The sequence below is a fragment of the Hyla sarda genome, chromosome 9, assembly GCF_029499605.1.
Source record: "Hyla sarda isolate aHylSar1 chromosome 9, aHylSar1.hap1, whole genome shotgun sequence".
Classification (NCBI taxonomy): Eukaryota; Metazoa; Chordata; class Amphibia; order Anura; family Hylidae; genus Hyla; species Hyla sarda.
In genome coordinates this window covers 8,399,946-8,423,671 of record NC_079197.1, presented here as the reverse complement: position 1 = coordinate 8,423,671, position 23,726 = coordinate 8,399,946, and the positions used below count along the sequence as shown (strand labels likewise).

Sequence of the window (23,726 nt, the reverse complement as noted above, 5' to 3'; positions counted from 1 at the left end):
CTGCTGTATCTAAGCCTTTAATGTGATACGGTCTGTTGAGCTGCTGTATCTAAGCCTATAGTGTGGTACAGTCTGTTGAGCTGCTGTATCTAAGCCTATAATGTGGTACAGTCTGTTGAGCTGCTGTATCTAAGCCCATGTGATACAGTCTGCTGAGTATCTAAGATATATGGGCTGGCCCGCCTCCTGATTCCGAGTCATTTGGAACTTATTGATTCACAATTGTTGCCTAGCAACAGCCAGTGCATTGCCCACCAGTCGTCGTGTCTCCCCCTAGTTCATATTCTGTGTACTGCACCTTGGAGCCAGCGGGGGAATACACTTAAAAAAATGGAGGAAGAACCCAAGCGGGAGCCCTATTATATCCCTGGGTAAGTAAATAATGTAATCACCAGCGCCACCCTCGTCCTCAGGTTGAGTGTGGTATTACAACAATGTTTTTAAAAAAAGTGGTCTGCAAACTGTGGAACTTCCGCTGTTGCAAAACTACAACTGCCAGCATGCCCGGACAGCCGTTGGCTGTCCGGGCATGCTGGGAGTTATAGTTTTGCAATGACTAGAGGTCCGTGGTGTTAAAGTCTTCCCCGCTTTCCTTTTAACTCCTTCTGTAGTTATGGAGGATTTTACCCCCAACTATGTTACCATCTGGGCAACACCACAAGCCGCCTCCTTACACACCCCTCCGTGATGAGAATCCCCCCGACCCAACCCCCCACCCAGACAACAGATCAGCCCCCAAAATTACACCATTCACACGCTGGCAGCTTATCTACGGGCACAGGTGTGTTACCAGAGATTTACATTCCACCGGGATATACAGGTAAGACCCCCAACTATGTATACAGCGTGTACCCCTATAGTGCTACCCCCGAGTGATATACAGGTAAGACCCCCAACTATGTATATAGCGTGTACCCCTATAGTGTTACCCCCGAGTGATATACAGGTAAGACCCCCAACTATGTATACAGCGTGTACCCCTATAATGCTACCCCCGAGTGATATACAGGTAAGACCCCCAACTATGTATACAGCATGTACCCCTATAGTGCTAACCCCGAGTGATATACAGGTAAGACCCCCAACTATGTATACAGCGTGTATCCCTATAGTGCTACCCCCGAGTGATATACAGGTAAGACCCCCAACTATGTATATAGCGTGTACCCCTATAGTGTTACCCCCGAGTGATATACAGGTAAGACCCCCAACTATGTATACAGCGTGTACCCCTATAGTGCTACCCCCGAGTGATATACAGGTAAGACCCCCAACTATGTATATAGCGTGTACCCCTATAGTGTTACCCCCGAGTGATATACAGGTAAGACCCCCAACTATGTATACAGCGTGTACCCCTATAATGCTACCCCCGAGTGATATACAGGTAAGACCCCCAACTGTGTATACAGCGTGTACCCCTATAGTGCTACCCCCGAGTGATATACAGGTAAGACCCCCAACTATGTATACAGCATGTACCCCAATAGTGCTACCCCCGAGTGATATACAGGTAAGACCCCCAACTATCTATACAGCGTGTACCCCTATAGTGTTACCCCTGAGTGATATACAGGTAAGACCCCCAACTATCTATACAGCATGTACCCCTATAGTGCTACCCCCGAGTGATATACAGGTAAGACCCCCAACTATGTATACAGCATGTACCCCAATAGTGCTACCCCCGAGTGATATACAGGTAAGACCCCCAACTATGTATACAGCATGTACCCCAATAGTGCTACCCCCGAGTGATATACAGGTAAGACCCCCAACTATCTATACAGCGTGTACCCCTATAGTGCTACCCTCGAGTGATATACAGGTAAGACCCCCAACTATGTATACAGCGTGTACCCCTATAGTGCTACCTCCGAGTGATATACAGGTAAGACCCCCAACTATTCGATGTATACAACATATACCTTAATGATATTACGTATGATGAATAATACATTATCCTATTTCTTCCCGGGTGTCGCCCCCTGCAGGTCACCAGCCTATGTTGCAGTTTCGGCACGCTGCCTCCTTCAGTCGCACGGTCACCAATGCAGTGGATGACTTTTTAGAAGTTCGATCATCAGCGACCGGATTGAAAGAAAAGCGTCCAGGGGGCGACGGCAGCGCAAAGGTATATGGCGAAACTCTGTGTACGGTTTCCTGGCCGGTACTAGCTGTAGGAAGTTGTCAGTCCACGATGGCTTATCGGTGTTTCCCAAACAGGGTACCTCCAGCTGTTGCAAAACTACAACTCCCAGAATGCCCGGACAGCCTGTGGCTGTCCGGGCATGCTGGGAGTTGTAGTTTTGCAACAGCTGGAGGCACCCTGGTTGGAGGACACCGACCTATGCACTCAATGAAAGACATCGGCAATGACACCGATTTCTGTCATTAACCCTTTAAAGGTGTTATATTAAAAAATATATATATATAATTTCCTGGATATCAACTGGCTCCAGAAAGTTTAACAGATTTGTAAATTACTTCTATTAAAAAAAAAAAAAAAAAAAATCTTAATCCTTTCAGTACTTACGAGCTGCTGAAGTCGAGTTGTTCTTTTCTGTCTAAGTGCTCTCTGATGACACCTGTCTCAGGAACTGTCCAGAGTAGAAGCAAATCCCCATAGCAAACCTCTTCTACTCTGTGCAGTTCCCGAGACAGACAGAGGTGTCAGCAGAGAGCACTGTTGCCAGACAGAAAACAACAACTCAACTTCAGGAGCTGATAATTATTGGAAGATATTTTTTTTAATAGAAGTCATTTACAAATCTGTTTAACTTTCTGGAGCCAGTTGATATATAAAAAAAAAAAAAAATAAAAAAAAATAAAAATAAAGTATTTTCCTGGAATACCCCTTTAAGTAGTAAAATAATACATGCGAATCATTTAGTGGTATTGATCCGCAGAATAAAAACATGTCGGATTTACCATTAAGTGCAATGCGTAAAAACAGCCCCTCTATACACAGACCCTAAAGTTTTTTTGCTTTTTTTTTATTTATATTTTTTGCAGGACTCTTATACCACGAGACACTGGAAACCGAAGGCAGAACATAAATCCTCCTTAACTACTTACGTTATGACACCGAAAATAAACCCGCCACATAATCTGCAACGTAATGCTATACCAGGTAGTAATTAATGCATAAGGTGGGAGGGATTATTTATTTTAGTACAGGTAGTAGTAGATCATAGACTAACAGGCTGTGTGTTCTGCTGGAAATTGCAAAACTACAACTCCCAGCATGCCCGGACAGCCTTCGGCTGTCCGGGCATGCTGGGAGTTGTAGTATTGCAACAATTGGAGGTTTGCTCCCTGGTTGGGAAACACTGGTAGCGGAGTGAAGTTACACAGCACTGCCTCTAGATGGCACCATTGCAGTACTGTTGTGTCACTTCGGCTGCTTCTCTCCTTCTGCGGAAAATTGGCCGACATTGAAAAGGGGCTTTAGTGTTACAGCCAGAAGCCGATTATATAATGGAGGCGGCTGTAGAGGGGGCTCCACGTTCCCACAGACTGTCTGCTGTAAACTCGACAATTACCAAGGTTGTTTAATGCTTTAAAAATATGTTTACACACATCTATATATCATATTTTATCTATTTTTACTCTTAGGTTACACAGGCTTCATTCCTCGCTACCACTGGAGTATGGGTGTAGGTTTTGCACCAGGGGTTAAGGAGAGTATGGATGAATTTGACCGGAGACAGGTAAAAATGTACAAAAATATACCTACTATAATACTGCCTCCTATATACAAGAATATAACTACTATAATACTGCCTCCTATATACAAGAATATAACTACTATAATACTGCCTCCTATATACAAGAATATAACTACTATAATACTGCCTCCTATATACAAGAATATAACTACTATATTACTGCTCCTATATACAAGAATATAACTACTATAATACTGCCTCCTATATACAAGAATATAACTACTATAATACTGCCCCTATATACAAGAATATAACTACTATAATACTGCTCCTATATACAAGAATATAACTACTATAATACTGTCCCCTATATACAAGAATATAACTACTATAATACTGCTCCTATATACAAGAATATAACTACTATAATACAGCTCCTATATACAAGAATATAACTACTATAATACTGCCCCCTATATACAAGAATATAACTACTATAATACAGCTCCTATATACAAGAATATAACTACTATAATACAGCTCCTATATACAAGAATATATCTACTATAATACAGCTCCTATATACAAGAATATATCTACTATAATACTGCTCCTATATACAAGAATATAACTACTATAATACTGCCTCCTATATACAAGAATATAACTACTATAATACTGCTCCTATATACAAGAATATAACTACTATAATACTGCTCCTATATACAAGAATATAACTACTATAATACTGCTCCTATATACAGGAATATAACTACTATAATACTGCTCCTATATACAAGAATATATCTACTATAATACTGCCTCCTATATACAAGAATATAACTACTATAATACTGCCCCTATATACAAGAATATAACTACTATAATACTGCCTCCTATATACAAGAATATAACTACTATAATACTGTTCCTATATACAAGAATATAACTACTATAATACAGCTCCTATATACAAGAATATAACTACTATAATACTGCCCCCTATATACAAGAATATAACTACTATAATACAGCTCCTATATACAAGAATATAACTACTATAATACAGCTCCTATATACAACAATATATCTACTATAATACAGCTCCTATATACAAGAATATATCTACTATAATACTGCTCCTATATACAAGAATATAACTACTATAATACTGCCTCCTATATACAAGAATATAACTACTATAATACTGCTCCTATATACAAGAATATAACTACTATAATACTGCTCCTATATACAAGAATATAACTACTATAATACTGCTCCTATATACAAGAATATAACTACTATAATACTGCTCCTATATACAGGAATATAACTACTATAATACTGCTCCTATATACAAGAATATATCTACTATAATACTGCCTCCTATATACAAGAATATAACTACTATAATACTGCCCCTATATACAAGAATATAACTACTATAATACTGCCCCTATATACAAGAATATAACTACTATAATACTGCCTCCTATATACAAGAATATAACTACTATAATACTGCCTCCTATATACAAGAATATAACTACTATAATACTGCTCCCTATATACAAGAATATAACTACTATAATACTGTTCCTATATACAAGAATATAACTACTATAATACTGCTTCTATATACAAGAATATAACTACTATAATACTGCTCCTATATACAAGAATATAACTACTATAATACTGCTCCTATATACAAAAATATAACTACTATAATACTGCCTCCTATATACAAGAATATAACTACTATAATACTGCCTCCTATATACAAGAATATAACTACTATAATACTGCCCCCTATATACAAGAATATAACTACTATAATACTGCCCCTATATACAAGAATATGACTACTATAATACTGCCCCCTATATACAAGAATATAACTACTATAATACTGCCCCTATATACAAGAATATAACTACTATAATACTGCCTCCTAGCTGTGAGGTTGTGTGTCTGTGGTTCTCCTCATGTCTGGAGCAAGCCCAGGGCGGGGCCACCCTGGGCGGGGAAGCTCCCCAAGCAAGGCCCAGGCTTCTCGGCCTACACTGGATGAAAACTCCAATGCTCTTTCTGATATGGAGGTAAATCCTAAAGTGGATTTTCCACAAAGAAGTCCTCAGCATGGAAGCACTGCAAGTGCAAAGAAAGAAAGTAAAGACATGGATGTGAGTAAAGTAAAGAAAGAAGCAGCAAGTGTATGTGAGTGTGATATTATACAGTCGGCCGGCCAAGGCTCTCAGCTTGGTGAACAACCAAGAGACTCCAAGAAAGAAACCTCTGTAAGAGACCCAGAGTCTGCTATTCCAGGCCATGATGGTGCACAGGAGCTGGGGCAGAGTGGATCATATGCAGCAGGTGTGCAGCTCCACTCTCCAGCACAGAGACACAGGAGGACATCACTGGAGAGACAAACACTGCAAGAGAACCTTCAGAAACAAGATGTGGTCTCCAGCATGACCCGCTCAGGCCGCACCAGATCCCAGGCCAGAGACCTTGATACAGCTGCTCATGGGTCTGATACATTCAAGGAGCCTCAGAGACTGCCCAAACCCCACCAGCAGGGCAAAGAGACCGCCCGGGCACCAGAGCTACAGCTGGCGGAGGAGATCCCTGCTCTGGTGAGGAGGATGGAGGAGCTCAAGCACCTGAAGGGTATGCTGCACATGCAGATTGACTCAGTGTATATGCTAAAGGCTGCAAATCCCCAGTATAAGACTCTACATGATAAGAGACTGTACACACTCAGCATTGAGCTCGCAGATATTGTAAAGGAGATGGACTGTATACTGGTAAAGATGGGGCCACTGGCAGAGACGTATAAGAACCAGGAACGATTCTCCAACTACAGGCTGAACTTTGAAGCAGACTCCAAACCTGATATAGAACCGGACATCACCCCGGAGGAGCCCCAGCAAGGGACAAGACCCCTCATACAGCCGGCACGGTTCTCTTTCCAGGATGGGGACATATGCAAGTATGGCGAGGAACAACAGCCACAGGAACCTGCAGCTGGGCCTGAGCAGGAGCAGAGACCAACAGAGGCACCACAAGTCCCAGAAGTCCCAGTACATCAGCAGGACATTGGACTTTTACCAGTGTATGAAGGTGATGGGGTGATGGAGCAGAGCACTAATGTTGGGGCACGGACTGGGGGTGTGGATTGTGATAATGTTGGGGCACGGACTGGGGGTGCGGACTGTGATGTTCCTGAGGGGTCGGTGGCTGGAGGGGGTGCACAATCTGTGTGGGGTGTTGTGTCTGATGATGATATAGAGGTGGATGGGACAGGTGTTATTGTACAAAATACTGTGCAGGATTTCCCCCCTTTACCCACAAGCACAGCAAATGTGGCAGGGCCCCCTAGAGTAGACCCCAACCCTGTAAGACAGGACGCAGGTACCCGCCAGGTTCCTCCTAGAAATGCCTGGAGCCGTGGTGCTCCATCCTTCACCTCCAGCGCCAATTACACTGGCCAGGCATTTAAAAGGAGGAATGTTGTGCGATTCCGGCACAGAGGTGCCAAGGAGGACCTTCCGGATAGGAGGTTTGTGGTGAGGGAGCTCCTGTGCCACCAGATGGGGTTTGTGCCAGCGGACATCTTGGCAGTAATAAACCTACCAGATAGACAGGGCTATGATGTCAGCTTTAAGCTCATGTCTAATCTGGATAGGTTCTGGTCCAACTTCCCCAGATTCAGAGACAAGGATGGATGGAGTAAATTCAGTTTTATTCCCATATCCAAGCCAGATACCGTCATCATAAACATCATCTTCTGGAATGAAGCTGTTCCTCCCCAGGACATTGTGGTGTGGCTCCGCAGACATTGTGACCTGGTGTCTGATCTCACCAAGAACAGAGATGATGACGGTATCTGGACTGGAGGGTGGAAGGTCCTGGTGAAGCTGCGCCAACATGGGAACATCACACAACATCTGCCCAACTCCTTCTTCATTGGGAGGGAAAAGGGCGTTTGTTTCTACCCTGGTCAGCCCAGAAAGTGCTTTAAATGTGGTAAACCTGGCCATCTGGCAAATACATGTACAGTGGTAAAATGTAATCTATGTGGGGAAACTGGTCACCTAAGTGCTGACTGCCAGAACATCAGGTGCAATCTCTGTGGTGAGATCGGTCACCCTCACCGGGACTGTCCCAATGCCTGGCACAACATCTGCCGGGAGCTTCCTGATGAGGACCTTGTGGCGGGGGCAGAGGCTGTAGAGGAGGAGATTTTGATATCTGGGTCTATATTAACAAGACAGGAGGTCCAGCCAGACTTGGGTAACACCGCACCAACACCTCAGCAGTTAGAAAACACACAAGGTGGAATGGAGGTTGTCCCACAGGACCAGCAGCAACCGGGGGTATCCTCTTCTGTATCCCCATCTGCATCTGAGGAAAGTAAGGCCCAGAAAATTAAAAGAAGGAAAAAAGACACCTCATCCCGCAGGCCAGAGAGAGAGTATACCACCAGTCAGAAAAAGGTCAACAATGGGGCAGGAGTAATGGTCGTGTCCAACAGATACGAGGTTCTGTCAGAGTTTGACGGTGATTTAGACACAGAGTTAAAAAGAATAGAGGACGAATGTGATGATGACACAAGGGACCAACCCCCAATAAAAAGAAAACCCCAGACTGTAAAAGCTAATGCAGAGTCAGACATGGAGACAGGTGGTGGACAGCGGGACTCAGATTCTGACTTGTGATGATGGGCGTCAGGTCTCTGCTCTTCTTGTACTATCTTATCATGGCTGGGTTTACTTTAAAACTTGCTTCAAGTAATGTGAACAGTATTAAAGTGAAGAGGACACGGCACATAGTTTATGACCATCTTAGATATCTGGACAGAGATGTCATCTTCTTACAGGAGACACGCCTGACTACACTGGGGCACCTACGTGAGGCTGAGAGGGAATGGACGTCTGGTCCCTCTTTCTGGTCACTGGCTGTGGAGCCTTATGCCGGGGTGGCCATATTGTTTACCACCAGGGATGTGACAATACATAGGATGACAGAGGTCATCATGGGAAGGTGTCTGATCCTTGAGGTCACTATACATGGTAGAAGGCTCCGGCTCATAAATATCTATGGCCCGCAGACAGTGACAGAAAGGGTCCAGTTGTTTAATGATGTCAAGCCATATCTGTTTACAGCTGTCCCTGTTATAATGGCCGGGGATTTCAATGTCACTAGGACTTCAGGTGACAGGTCCTCAGGTAGAGCGGTGGCCAGGGACTCAAAAGTCCTTAATAACATGATCTTGCAGTCCGGGTTAAGTGATGTCTTTACACGGGGCGGTAGAAAGCCAAAATTTACATACACATGTTCTGACAGGAGCAGTAGGATTGACATGGCGTTTGTGAGTCCTGCAGAAATGGTTAGTGAGATGTGTGAGAAAGTTGTCCCATATTCAGATCATATGGCCTTGGTTTTCTGTTTAGGAGCCACTAAGCGCCCAGATATTGGTAGGGGGCTATGGAAGCTCAACTCTAGTATGTTGGAGGATGACTATGTTCAGACATGTGTTCATTCCTTCATGCAGAGTCAGCTAGAGCGGGTGGACTTCTATGATGATATGGCCGCCTGGTGGGAGGATGTCAAGGATGAGATCAGAACCCTCTTAAAGAGACTGTCCTTTAAAAAGGGGAGGAGTAAGTATGGCCAGTATCTCAAGCTGCGCAAAGAATTGGAGTCACTATATTCGGCGGGTGGGGACCAACAAAGGATAGACCAGCTGAAATCTGAGATAAGGCAGTATCAGTACAGCAGGTATACCTCCCTGGTTCTTGAAAGGGATTATGGGTCCTTAGGGTCTCCTGATCCCTTTGAGAATTGCCGGGAGCGGGTGGCAAATAAATCTGTCACCGGTCTCACTGACTCCCAGGGTGTTTTGCAGGAATCTCGGGAGGGTATCCTGGGGGTGGTGAGATCGTACTATGCTGACTTGTTTCAGAGGAAGGTTTTGGATAGAGACAAGATGACCCAATTCTTGGAGACAACTCCGCTCCCTGATACTAATGATTTGGACTTTTCTCCTTTGACAGCAGAATTGACGGTGGCAGAGGTCAAAGAGGCCATTGATAAGTTACATCTGAAGAAGGCACCAGGTCCGGATGGGATAACAGCAGAATTCTATAAGACATTCAGAGACCTCTTGGCCCCAATCCTCGTGGATGTTTACACAAATTGTCTAGAAAGTCACCTGATGCCTCCATCCATGAGAGTGTCCTCGCTGATTCTGCTGTCTAAAGGTAAAGAGCCGAGTGACATCAAGAACTGGAGGCCAATTGCCCTCTTGAATGTCGACAGGAAGATTCTGGCAAAAATCCTGTTTTCTAGGTTAGTTTGTCTGTCCCCGGCACTGTTGGCAGGCTGTCAGTATGGCACAGTAAAAGGGCGGAACATCTCTGGGGCAGTGATCTCCATAAGGGAGATGTTTGAGAGATGTAAAGCCCTGAGGTGTGGGAGATATGTTGTCAGTCTTGACCAGGCTAAAGCCTTTGACAGAGTAGATCACGAGTATCTATGGGCCACTTTGTCAAAGTACGGTATTCCGGGACAATTCATCGATTGGCTGAAGACTTTGTATTGTGAGGCCGAGAGCTTTCCTCTGATCAATGGTTGGCAGGGTGACACCTTCAGGGTTGAGGCGGGGGTGAGGCAAGGTTGCCCACTGAGTCCGCTGCTGTATGTATTTGCCTTAGATCCGTTTCTGAGGTCACTGCAGGAGTGTGGTTTTCAGGGGGTGCCGGTCCCCCACTCCCTGCCCCTGAGTGTTGTTGCCTATGCGGATGATGTGACTGTAGTGATATCTGAGCCTCGTGAGGTGGAGATGTTGTCTATGGCCATCAGAAGTTACTCAGAGGCCTCAGGGTCTCTGGTCAACTTTGAGAAGAGTCAAGCTCTCTGGATATCTGATTCTGATCCAGACTTTGATCTGCCCCAATTTGTGAGAGCCTCCTCCTATATTAAAATCCTAGGGGTCAAATTTGGGAGGGACGATAATGCCAAACTAAATTGGGAAGAGAAGTTGGAAGCCGGAAATGCAAAGGTTCAGCGATGGAAGAACTGGAGGCTGACCTATAGAGAAAGGGTTACAATGTTGAAGACTTACCTGGTCCCCGTCTTCTTGTATGTCTCTGTCGTTTTTCCTTTGCCAGAATGTTTCTCCGCTCGGCTCTTTAGCCTGTTCTTCCAGATGTTTTGGGGGAACAGGTTGAACCCAATAAAAAGAGGGATCACCTACCTACAGAGGAGAGAGGGTGGGTTGGATATGCTGAATCCAAGGGTGTTCTTTGACTCCATGTTTCTAAAAGTTAATTTTGGTTGCATGGACTCAAACAACAGCTCCCTGTGGGCGAATAGTATCAGGGACTGGATATTGCCTTTTGCAGAGTCTTGGGTGCGAGGCGGCAGTCTCAAGAGGGGGAGATGGACGCGTGACTACCTCCCCCCGTACCTGGAATACGGGCTCAGATGTCTGAAGAGATGGCGCATTGAGAAGTCCTATATAGAGTGTAAGACCCGTAAGGACCTGTATGTCATGGTGTGTAGGACGTTCTTCTATTTACAGCCAGCTCTGAAGGACTGTACATCCGCCATCTTACAGGACAGTCTGAGACTCCTGAATAGTGTTAGGCTCCCGAAAAAATTTCATGACATCGCCTGGCTGTCCTTACACGGCAAACTATTTGTCAGGGGGAATTTAAGATATCTGAGTCTGTCAGATCGCAAGTGTCCCTTGGGGTGTCAGGAGGAGGAGACCATGACACATTTTATATTGGAGTGTTGGGGAGGGCGACACATATGGCAGGCGATATCCAGGAAGCTTAAGATCCTGAGACTACAGACCCTAAAATACCCTGAAATTATATATGGTGTAACATCTAGTGTGAGGGACATTGACCGGGAGACGTTATATCTGATCATCACCGTCATAAAATACTATCACTGGCACACCAGAACCCGCGTGTCCATGTACAGTGAACCCTTCCATGATAGGAGAGCAGTGGACCTGATCATGTCAGAACTGAGGTGGATCAAATGTTTGGAGGTCAGGAAGGATGGGAAAAATCGTTCATTATGGAGGAATGTACATATAGAATAATATTCACCTTCATGATGTTTTTGTGTTGTTATTTATTTATTTTCTCTTTAATGCAAGTGTATGATATATAATACGTGATTATTGTTTTCATTTAGTTTTTGTGGTCGAATGTACTGTAATATTTCTGTTTTTTTTTTACTAATAAAAATTGCCTCCTATATACAAGAATATAACTACTATAATACTGCTCCTATATACAAGAATATAACTACTATAATACTGCTCCTATATACAAGCATATAACTACTATAATACTGCTCCTATATACAAGAATATAACTACTATAATACTGCTCCTATATACAAGAATATAACTACTATAATACTGCCTCCTATATACAAGAATATAACCACTATAATACTGTTCCTATATACGAAAATATAACTACTATAATACTGCCCCTATATACAAGAATATAACTACTATAATACTGCCCCTATATACAAGAATATAACTACTATAATACTGCCTCCTATATACAAGAATATAACTACTATAATACTGCTCCTATATACAAGAATATAACTACTATAATACTGCTCCTATATACAAGAATATAACTACTATAATACTGCTCCTATATACAAGAATATAACTACTATAATACTGTCTCCTATATACAAGAATATAACTACTATAATACTGCCCCTATATACAAGAATATAACTACTATAATACTGCTCCTATATACAAGAATATAACTACTATAATACTGCTCCTATATACAAGAATATAACTACTATAATACTGCTCCTATATACAAGAATATAACTACTATAATACTGCTCCTATATACAAGAATATAACTACTATAATACTGCCCCTATATACAAGAATATAACTACTATAATACTGCCTCCTATATACAAGAATATAACTACTATAATACTGCTCCTATATACAAGAATATAACTACTATAATACTGCTCCTATATACAAGAATATAACTACTATAATACTGTCTCCTATATACAAGAATATAACTACTATAATACTGCCCCTACATACAAGAATATAACTACTATAATACTGCCTCCTATATACAAGAATATAACTACTATAATACTGTTCCTATATACGAGAATATAACTACTATAATACTGCTCCTATATACGAGAATATAACTACTATAATACTGCTTCTATATACGAGAATATAACTCCTATAATACTGCCTCCTATATACAAGAATATAACTACTATAATACTGCTCCTATATACAAGAATATAACTACTATAATACTGCCCCTATATACAAGAATATAACTACTATAATACTGTTCCTATATACGAGAATATAACTACTATAATACTGCCTCCTATATACAAGAATATAACTACTATAATACTGCTCCTATATACAAGAATATAACTACTATAATACTGCTCCTATATACAAGAATATAACTACTATAATACTGCCTCCTATATACAAGAATATAACTACTATAATACTGCTCCTATATACAAGAATATAACTACTATAATACTGTTCCTATATATGAGAATATAACTACTATAATACTGCTCCTATATACAAGAATATACCTACTATAATACTGTTCCTATATATGAGAATATAACTACTATAATACTGTTCCTATAGATGAGAATATACCTACTATAATACTGCTCCTATATACAAGAATATAACTACTATAATACTGCCCCTATATACAAGAATATAACTACTATAATACTGCCCCTATATACAAGAATATAACTGCTATAATACTGCTCCTATATACAAGCATATAACTACTATAATACTGCTCCTATATACAAGAATATAACTACTATAATACTGCTCCTATATACAAGAATATAACTACTATAATACTGCCTCCTATATACAAGAATATAACTACTATAATACTGCCTCCTATATACAAGAATATAACTACTATAATACTGCTCCTATATACAAGAATATAACTACTATAATACTGCCTCCTATATACAAGAATATAACTACTATAATACTGCTCCTATATACAAGAATATAACTACTATAATACTGCCTCCTATATACAAGAATATAACTACTATAATACTGCTCCTATATACAAGAATATAACTACTATAATACTGCCTCCTATATACAAGAATATAACTACTATAATACTGCCTCCTATATACAAGAATATAACTACTATAATACTGCCTCCTATATACAAGAATATAACTACTATAATACTGCTCCTATATACAAGAATATACCTACTATAATACTGCCCCTATATACAAGAATATAACTACTATAATACTGCCTCCTATATACAAGAATATAACTACTATAATACTGCTCCTATATATGAGAATATAACTACTATAATACTGTTCCTATATACGAGAACATAACTACTATAATACTGCTCCTATATACAAGAATATAACTACTATAATACTGCACCTATATACAAGAATATAACTACTATAATACTGCTCCTATATACAAGAATATAACTACTATAATACTGCTCCTATATACAAGAATATAACTACTATAATACTGCCTCCTATATACAAGAATATAACTACTATAATACTGCCTCCTATATACAAGAATATAACTACTATAATACTGCTCCTATATACAAGAATATAACTACTATAATACTGTTCCTATATATGAGAATATAACTACTATAATACCGCTCCTATATACAAGAATATAACTACTATAATACTGCTCCTATATACAAGAATATAACTACTATAATACTGTTCCTATATATGAGAATATACCTACCTAAAATGTACAGATAAAAACTTCAGATCACAGCACAAAAAATGAGCCCTCATACCGGCCCGTACGCGGCACAAAAAAGTTAAAGGGGTCAGACAAAGATGACAATTTTAAACGTATACATTTTCGTGCATGTAATTATGATTTTTTTTTTCTAGGCAAGACAAAAATCAAACCTTTATATAATAAGTAGGGTATTGTAACCGTATGGACCTACAGAATAAAGATAAGGTGTCATTTTTACCAAAATATGTACTGTGCAGAAACTGAAGCCCCCAAAAGTTACAAAATGGCATTTTTTTTCTTCAATTTTGTCGCACAATTTTTTTTCCCGTTTCGCTGTCGATTTTTTGGTAAAATGACTGATGTCACTGCAAGGTAGAATTGGTGCAAACAAAAAGCCATCATATGGAATTTTTAGGTGCAAAATTGAAAAGGGTTATTTTTTTTGAAAAAATGTGAGGGCAAAAACGAAAAAAAAAGAAACTGCGTCCTTAAAGGGGTACTCCGGCCCCAACACATCTTATCCCCTATCCAAAGGATAGGGGGATAAGATGTCTTAGTGCCGGAGTACCCCTTTAAGGTGCCCAAGTCAATTGTAAGCCCTAAATAGAGGTTTGGCCTCTATGACGCTCATCTGGCGCAGGATACATTTCCTGGTGATCCGTTTCCCAGCAGGACGAGTCACGTCTTGAATGAACCGCACTCACCATGAGGTCATCACACGACATCACTCTCTGCTGTAATCCTTATCGATGCAGTCACCGCCGCTCCAGTGACACCACGTTTTTTGGGATACAAACTAAGCCGGGGGGGGGGGGGGTGTAACACAACAAACACACCGCATGTAACAATTACTGCTACATGGTAATGTCCTCTTACACTTTGAGCCAATTGTTTTCAACTGTCAAAACTACAACTCCCAGCATGCCTTGGCAGCTAACAAGTAGCTCTATGGAGAGAGGCGCATACCATATAGGGGTCAGCCGCGGTCACGTTGACCCCGTTCTCACTGTGACTCTTTATTATAGGGTTTGTAGGTTTCCCTCCCACACTCTCCTGTATCCACATGAATCATATCCTAGGAGGGACTCGGCCTTAATCACTCTGGGCGTCCCGCACCCAGCCCTCTGCTGCTCTGCATAGACCGACATCTATTCCCGACACTAATACACAGGAACAGTGACAGCCTGGATACAGTAACTGAAAACTCTTTATAAATATATAAATTTCATCTATATTGTTAAAATGTACCCGTCAGATCCAACAAAAACCTTTAATCTATCACTCAGTACCTAATCCTGACCATGTACATGTCATTTTTGTGTGTCTAGCTCCTTTATTTATTTTTTTATTACACTTTTAATTTATCTCACTAGTCTGAAATATTCTCAAAGGGAGGGGGCGTGGCCTCACTGTGCAGGTCTCCGCCCCCTCCCTCAGTATGCTGTCTGCTCACATCTCCCCTAGCATTAGTAAAACTACAACTCCCAGCTTGTCCTCACTGACACTAGCGGGACACAAGATGACAGTGGGAGGATCTTTCCCCGCGCTCACAGCTGTCAATCAAGGAAGTGTGTCCATGACATAGGTGATGATGCATGGACACAGCAGGACTAGTATGTATCCCAGGAGACGCGGGGGGGGGGGCAGTTTGGCTTTTCCAGTATGAAATATTGAATTTTCTAGTGTAAGCAATTAGAGATGAGCGAACTTACAGTAAATTTGATTCGTCACAAACTTCTCGGCTCGGCAGTTGAGGACTTATCCTGCATAAACGAGTTCAGCTTTCAGGAGTTCCGGTGGGCTGGAAAAGGTGGATACAGTCCTAGGAAAGAGTCTCCTAGGACTGTATCCACCTTTTCCAGCCCACGGGAGGACCTGAAAGCTGAACTAATTTATGCAGGATAAGTCATCAACTGCCGAGCCGAGAAGTTCGTGACAAATCGAATTTACTGTAAGTTCGCTCATCTCTAAAAGCAATTGCAAAACTTGTTGGTTATACATGCTTTACAACAAATCAAAGTCTGACAGCGCCCATTTAAGCAAAAAAACATTGCAACAGCTTCAAGTATTAACAGCTACCCCCCAGAGGAGGGTGCCTTCAGCTATATTGCGAAACTACAACTCCCAGCATGCCCGGACAGCCTTCGGCTGTCCGGGCATGCTGGGAGTTGTAGTTTCACAATAGCTGCATTCAACAGAACTGACCTGTTCTCGTCATCTCTTGTAGATTCAGATGAGATCTCCTCTCACCAGCCTGGAACAAAGAATGAAAGAAACTTACTGGCCTAAAAGCAAGATCTATAGCCCCGCTGGCCTCTTGCCCAAATACACAGGCTTTGTACCAGGTGAGTAAGAATAGTGCAAAATGAGAGAAGCCGTCTAATTGGTTGCTATGGGCAACTTTTCCTTTGCACAGATTTTGATAACTCCGCCAGTAAGTCTAGTTTGACATTACATGGGTATTATACCGGATTCACTTAGCGCCCCCCTCAGGTGACAATACAATGTCCTGGGTATCCTCATAGCTTGAGACTCATGAGATTTGCAGAGCTCCAGTGCAAGTGCAGGAACCTGATCACATGACTGCGCAATACTTAGACTAAGATCGCCTGGGAATTAAACAACCTGCTGCCCTAGTGAAGAGGCAGATCCACAAATTCTTATCAACTGGCTCCAGCAAGTTAAATTTGTAAATTACACATATACAGTGGTCCCTCAACATACGATGGTAATTCGTTCCAAACGACCCATCGTTTGTCGAATCCATCGTATGTTGAGGGATCCGTGCAATGTAAAGTATAGGAAGCTGTACTTACCTGTCCACGCCGTTCCGCACCAGGTCCTCACCGCTCCCGCTGCTGTCCCACTGCTCCGGTGTCTTGCGCATCTTCTGCAGGGTCCGGGCCTCGCTTTCTGGTGACGTTATTACGCTGCTGCGCTGGCACGGCGTGCGTAGTGACGTAATAACGACGCCGGAAAGCAAGGCCCGGACCCTGGAGAAGATGCGCAAGACACCGGAGGATCGCGAAGTGGACCCGGAGCAGCGGGAATAGGTAAGAGAACCTGTCCGGGATGCTTAAACTGCTATCCGACAGAAGCTGAAGCATTTTGCGCTGTCGTATAGCAGTTAATGCGATGGCCCTGACATATAAAAGCATCGTATGTCTGAGAGGCCATCGTATGTTGATTTTATCATATGTTGGGGGGGGGGGGGGGTTACTATATATAAAATCCTTCCAGTACTTACCTGCTGTATACTCCAGAGGAAGTTTCCCTTTTGATTTTCTTTCCAGTCTGACCAGTGCTCTCTGCTGACACATCTGTCCATGTCAGGAACTGTACATAGTAAAAGCAAACCTCTCCTGCTCTGGACAGTTCCTGACATGGACAGTGGTGTCAGCAGAGAGCACTGTGGTCAGACTGACACAACTTCCTCTGTAGCATACAGCAGCTAAGCACTGAAAGCATTAAGAATAGGAGTAACTTGCATATCTGTTTAACTTTCTGGAGCCAGTTAAAAAAAAAAAAAAAAACTGGAGTACCCCTTTAAGACCTCTGACCTGTTCTTTGTCCACTATATAGTCCATTATGAGTTACTAGGTGAAACACATTGCCCTGTCAAATTTTCCCATCCTGCAGGACACATTAAGATAGACTGAGGTTCTCTCTGATGTCATCCTGCTCACACAGCATAGTCCTTGCTATCCATCCTCCAGGTGATCTCTCTGGGTGTTAAGAGTAGTTACACTTTTCTTCATCTACGGCTACTAAACATTATACACCAGCACCTTTCCTGGTGTATACATTATAGCATTCATGAGAGCTGAAATGTATTCCCTATCCGCGGTGGGGGTGTACACCTGCAATCTACAGGGCCAGGCTACTTACCTGTCCTAGGCACACAAGCTGAGCCAGCAGTCACTTGGGGGCAGCAATCAGTGGCTAAGGGCTGAGCAGGCTGTGACTGGTCTTAAGTTAGAAGCTGGAGAGTGCAGGACAGGTAAGTAGTGTCCATCCCCGGCCTTTACCCCCTACCTGACCAGTGTATTCTCCTCCCAGGCTCCAGGGACACATTTGGCACAACCTATGGAAACACCACTAGGCAGCTCTACATCAAGTACCCTCTGTAAGAAGAGCCAGGACAAGGCATTATGAAAAATGCTTTAATGGTGGTGTGAAGTTCTGTACAGCACAAAATGAGGAACAGGAGAAAAAGTTAAACACAAATAAACATGAACATCAAGAAAAAACAGTTTCATGAACAAGACGAGAGATGTTACAGCTTTAGACATAATTTACAACATTAGGTAGAACGCCTTATGCAGCCTCTTCCTCAGCCTCCTCCTCGAATTCTCCTTCCTCTTCTGCTGTAGCATCCTGGTACTGCTGGTATTCGGACACCAGGTCATTCATGTTGCTCTCAGCTTCAGTGAACTCCATCTCATCCATACCCTCACCAGTGTACCAATGCAAAAAGGCCTTTCTACGGAACATAGCGGTGAACTGCTCGGAGATACGCTTGAACAGCTCCTGGATGGCTGTGCTGTTACCGATGAAGGTAGCAGACATCTTCAGGCCTCGGGGTGGGATGTCACAGACGGCTGTTTTTACATTGTTGGGGATCCATTCCACAAAGTAGCTGCTGTTCTTGTTCTGCACATTGAGCATCTGCTCATCCACCTCCTTCATGGACATACGGCCTCTGAAAACAGCAGCCACGGTCAGGTAGCGGCCATGACGTGGGTCACAAGCAGCCATCATGTTCTTGGCATCAAACATCTGCTGTGTCAGTTCCGGCACAGTTAAGGCGCGGTACTGTTGGCTGCCACGGCTGGTCAGTGGGGCAAAGCCAGGCATGAAGAAGTGCAGACGGGGGAAAGGCACCATGTTCACAGCCAGTTTACGCAAGTCAGCGTTCAGCTGGCCAGGGAAGCGCAGGCAAGTGGTGACACCACTCATGGTGGCCGATACCAGATGGTTCAGGTCACCATAGGTGGGGGTGGTAAGTTTCAGGGTTCTGAAGCAGATGTCATACAGGGCTTCATTATCTATGCAGTAGGTTTCATCTGTGTTTTCTACAAGCTGGTGAACAGACAGTGTGGCATTGTATGGCTCTACTACAGTATCAGACACTTTGGGGGAGGGCACAACGCTGAAAGTGTTCATGATTCTGTCGGGGTATTCTTCTCTGATTTTGCTGATAAGGAGTGTACCCATACCAGACCCAGTGCCACCCCCCAAGGAGTGGGTCAACTGGAAACCCTGGAGACAGTCACAACTTTCTGCTTCCTTCCTCACAACATCTAATACGGAGTCAACCAGTTCAGCTCCCTCTGTGTAATGTCCTTTAGCCCAGTTGTTTCCAGCACCACTCTGGCCTGTTGGAGAAAGAATTAAGTTAGCAAAATGTAAAAGGTTTTTTTTCTCCCTAGTCACAGCAGCAGGATAAAGGGAAACTAAGCATGTGTGCTGAGATACCCACAGTAGAAAGCATCCGACGCCTTGAAAATTAAGACTGATTCTAGGCAATATGGGTGCCAAGTGAGTTCATAAGGGTGCAAACAAAGATTATTAATCTGCAAGTTATGCTACACGCCACTGCCCAAGACACCAGGTTACTTACCAAAGACAAAGTTATCTGGTCTGAAGATCTGTCCAAAAGGTCCTGAACGCACTGAGTCCATAGTACCAGGCTCCAGATCCACCAAGACAGCACGGGGAACATATTTGCCACCTGCAGGTAAGGTTACATCATAAGCAACAACTCGGGGATAACACAAGAGACCCTAAGAGCCTAGAGACAACTTACCAGTTGCTTCATTGTAGTAAACATTGATTCTTTCCAGTTGGAGGTCACTGTCTCCATGGTAGGTACCAGTTGGGTCAATGCCATGTTCGTCACTGATGACTTCCCAGAACTAGATAAAAGGAAACCGCAAGTTTATAGTCAACAACCTGTAACATTGAAGGGTGTAATCTAAATCTTAAATGATGCCCTAGCCACTAATTAATGACCAGGACCCCCACTAACAGACCACTGATGAGCAGTGCCAGTGCTCCTGAACAATTCCCATAAACTACAGAAACTGCAGTAGAGTTCAGAGAATGACGAACTGCAGCCAGTGAGACACTGTACTAGGTAGGATCATCACATCATTATTAGGGATCTGACCAGTCAGCAGGGAGTGTAGATGCGACAACATGCAGCTCGCGTCACAAGCACTCCAGTCAATAGAGCAAAAGTGTATATAGCAGCAATACATTCAGGACATACTATAAGCAGCCAGTGTTTACCCAACCAGGGTGCCTCCAGCTGTTGCAAAACTACAATTGCCGAAGGCTGTCCAGGCATGCTGGGAATTGTAGTTTTGCAACAGCTGGAGGCACCCTGGCATAAGCAATTCACAAGATTAGATGGACATTGGACCCTATAGGGTCCCCATGATCAAACATCAATATGTATAGCGATAGGATGTGCGTAATGTAGGTACTCCTAAGTCAGAGGTGGAAGAGTAGTCACCTGGGGAAGGACCCCACTGGCCCCAAGGATCTGCATCTTACACCAAAGGCTTCCTTCACACTACAAGACTACTCAGTTTTAAAGATCCGTTCGACGATAGTAACAGGAGAATTAGTGCATGCGCCATTTCTCCTGTTCATTCGCCCGTCACAAAACAGCCGTTATTAATAACGGGTTAAAATGGCTATTAGAAAAATCCCATAGACTATAATGGGATCCTCTAACGGCCTTATAGGATTTTGTAGTGTGAAAGGCTAAAGATGATCAATGGACAGTTCCCATAAACCAGTGTTTCCCAACCAGGGTGCCTCCAGCTGCTGCAAAACGATTCCACCTCTGATTTAGGATGTATGAAACATGAATAATGGGGTACTCCTATCACTATATTGATTTGATTATGGGGCCCCTGTAGTGTCCTATGTCCCCATCCAATCTTGTGAATTGCTTATGACAGTGTTTCCCAACCAGGGTGCCTCCAGCTATTGCAAAAACTACAATTCCCAGCATGCCTGGACAGCCGAAGGCTGTCCAGGCATGCTGGGAGTTGGTTTTTGCAACAGCTGAAGGCACCCTGGTTGGGAATCACTGGCATAAGTAATTGAGAAACGTCTAACAGTGACCTCCCCCTGTCCAAAACTACAACTCCCAGCATCCCACATAGCTCTGCAAACAACTGAGCCACTGATTGTAGACTATTGCTATAATGCTATTAATGGACTACAAGTACCAGGAAGCCAAGTCCTTATGGGACTTAAGTCTCCAGCACCTGTTTACATAAATAAGATGCTAGTGCTTCCAGCACAGTACAGGGCCTCCGGGTATAACAGGTCAGTCGTGACGTCACTACTATTACCTATGACGAACACGTGGTGCCCGCAGGTTACTTCCGTTCCCGCCAACTAAGGATATTTGAATTTGAAATATGTAACCTGTAACACGTGACCGCGACAGGTTCGAGAGCAGACACGCCCATCCCAACCGTCCTGAGCTAAGCCACGCCCAGCAACCGCGCATCAAATGACTGCCGCCTCTAGGGGCGGGAAAAGCCGTTGGGAACTGCCGCTTAACCCCCGCACTGCCAAGAAGATGTAAAACGAGAAAACCGATGTGGTTCAACACTAAGATAAAGCGGCGGTGCCCGGGAGACCCGACCTGTGAGGGGCTACACAAACCCCGCAGTGCGGCTGGAGGGCTGTCAGCGGCCATACTGCGGGACCGCCACGAGTGAGGCAGTGAACCCGGCTGATATCAGGTAGACAATCCGCTCACCTTGGCGCCGATCTGGTTGCCGCATTGTCCTGCCTGCAGATGTACGATTTCCCTCATGTTGCTGGTGTGAGGAGATGATGACCTAGTGTGCTGTAAGATCCCTCTGAGGCTGCGAGAGCAACTGATCCCAACCGTCTGTCCCCGCGTTATTTATAGGCGGCTCAGACGTTGTTGCGGATAGGAGAAGCAAGCGCTCGGCTTCCTATTGGACGGCGGAAAGTAGGTGGGCCAACTTGGGAATCGGTGATTGGCTAAGAGATTGCCATTCAAACGCTGTAATTAGCATGCACGTGATTTGATTGGCTGCCTGTCAGCTGTCATGGTCGCCTTACTCCCCGCCGCATCCAGGCGTTGATTGGTTCCTATTTAAATGATTGACTGGCCCTCTGATTGGCCAACAAAGGAGGCGGGGTCTGGTGAGCGTCTTAGTAACCACCGCAATGCGCTTCGGGCGCCAAGGAGCTGCGTTAGGTCGTTGCCAGGCGCTCATTCACAGAGGGGTTTACGCTGTCTGCAGTGCGCAGGCTCAGGAATTCCACGCTAACGTACGTCACCTTCGGTTTCTAAGGGGCCTAGGTTACGGGGCTGGTAGTTGCCGTGTGGTTTCCCGCTACTCATGTCTCGCTTGTTCTGTTTATCCTGGAAACCTTTCATGTTCGGACAAGTTTCCTTCTATTACACTAAATAATGAATTAAATAGAGACACATTCCGAAACACAAGCGGTGGCCATGGTTTCCTATGGAAGTGACCATCGTCTGGGGGGGGAATTTAGGCCATAGAAAATCAAAAACTGTAAATAAATAAAAATAATAACACCTAAATCTAAAAATTATACTGTATATAAAATAATACTAAGGCTGGGTTCACACCACGTTTTTGTAATACAGTTTCCGTATGAGGTTTTTGAGTGGAAAAAAAAAACAGATTCCTCAAAACCTGACTAAACTGTATCAAAACGTGTGTACAAATTTTTATCTGTATATGGTTTGAAAAATGACGTCCGGTTGCATCAGTTCTTTAAGGAAAAAAAACGTTTATGTTTAACCTCTTAAGGATGCAGGGCGTACCTGTACGCCCTGTGCCCGGTCCCAGTGTTTAAAACGGGGTCATGCCGTGACCCCGCATCACACCGGGTCGGTCCCGGCTGCTATTCATAGCCGGGACCCTGGGCTAATAGCACGCGGCACAGATCGTTGTGCCGCGCGCTATTCATTCTTCAAATGTGGCGATCAATGTTGATTGCCGCGTCGAAAATGAAAGTAAATGCTTCCCGGCAGCTCAGTCAGGCTGATCGGGACTATCGCGATAAAATTGCGATGTTCCGATCAGCTAGAACGCGATTTTTGGTCACTTTTTATATCATATAAAATGAATAAAACGCGA

The 23,726-nt window shown here is 43.3% G+C and overlaps 3 protein-coding genes across 5 annotated transcripts in view; 2 read left to right on the top strand and 1 right to left on the bottom strand.

The window, feature by feature from the left end:
• The first annotated feature begins 213 nt into the window (after positions 1-213).
• On the top strand, positions 214-18,748 carry CIMIP2A (ciliary microtubule inner protein 2A). 3 transcript variants are annotated; one of them, XM_056540467.1, is made up of 7 exons: positions 214-371; positions 612-781; positions 1,995-2,134; positions 3,016-3,133; positions 3,619-3,713; positions 16,781-16,898; positions 18,613-18,748. In XM_056540467.1, exons 1-7 carry the CDS (start codon positions 331-333, stop codon positions 18,681-18,683), a joined length of 753 nt encoding a protein of 250 aa, XP_056396442.1. In that variant the 5' UTR covers positions 214-330; the 3' UTR covers positions 18,684-18,748. The 3 variants fall into 3 exon arrangements, with proteins under 3 accessions (XP_056396442.1, XP_056396441.1, XP_056396443.1); XM_056540466.1 differs by having other exon boundaries at positions 612-820; XM_056540468.1 differs by lacking the exon at positions 18,613-18,748 and adding an exon at positions 18,193-18,306 and having other exon boundaries at positions 612-820.
• TUBB4B (tubulin beta 4B class IVb) lies at positions 18,703-22,500 on the bottom strand. The gene is made up of 4 exons (XM_056540461.1): positions 22,343-22,500; positions 20,363-20,471; positions 20,177-20,287; positions 18,703-19,931 (listed from the first exon to the last, which is right to left on the bottom strand). Exons 1-4 carry the CDS (start codon positions 22,397-22,399, stop codon positions 18,871-18,873), a joined length of 1,338 nt encoding a protein of 445 aa, XP_056396436.1. The 5' UTR covers positions 22,400-22,500; the 3' UTR covers positions 18,703-18,870.
• POLE3 (DNA polymerase epsilon 3, accessory subunit) overlaps positions 21,651-23,726 on the top strand; it is a 66,188-nt gene continuing 64,112 nt past the window's right edge. The window contains exon 1 of the mRNA XM_056540476.1: positions 21,651-22,325. The gene's annotated coding sequence lies outside the window, so the exon portion shown is untranslated. The remainder of the gene's footprint in view (positions 22,326-23,726) is intronic.

Bases quoted from the DNA above. Each gene is read 5' to 3' on its own strand.
- CIMIP2A (XM_056540466.1), top strand. From the start codon at position 331: ATGGAGGAAGAACCCAAGCGGGAGCCCTATTATATCCCTGG. The intron at 372-611 runs GTAAGTAAATAA...CTCCTTCTGTAG, and splicing joins GAGCCCTATTATATCCCTGG to TTATGGAGGATTTTACCCCC. The intron at 16,899-18,612 runs GTGAGTAAGAAT...TTCTCCTCCCAG, and splicing joins ATACACAGGCTTTGTACCAG to GCTCCAGGGACACATTTGGC.
- TUBB4B (XM_056540461.1), bottom strand. From the start codon at position 22,399: ATGAGGGAAATCGTACATCTGCAGGCAGGACAATGCGGCAACCAGATC. The intron at 20,472-22,342 runs GTGAGCGGATTG...CCTTTTATCTAG, and splicing joins GCAACCAGATCGGCGCCAAG to TTCTGGGAAGTCATCAGTGA. The intron at 19,932-20,176 runs GTAAGTAACCTG...TTTCTCCAACAG, and splicing joins ACCAGATAACTTTGTCTTTG to GCCAGAGTGGTGCTGGAAAC.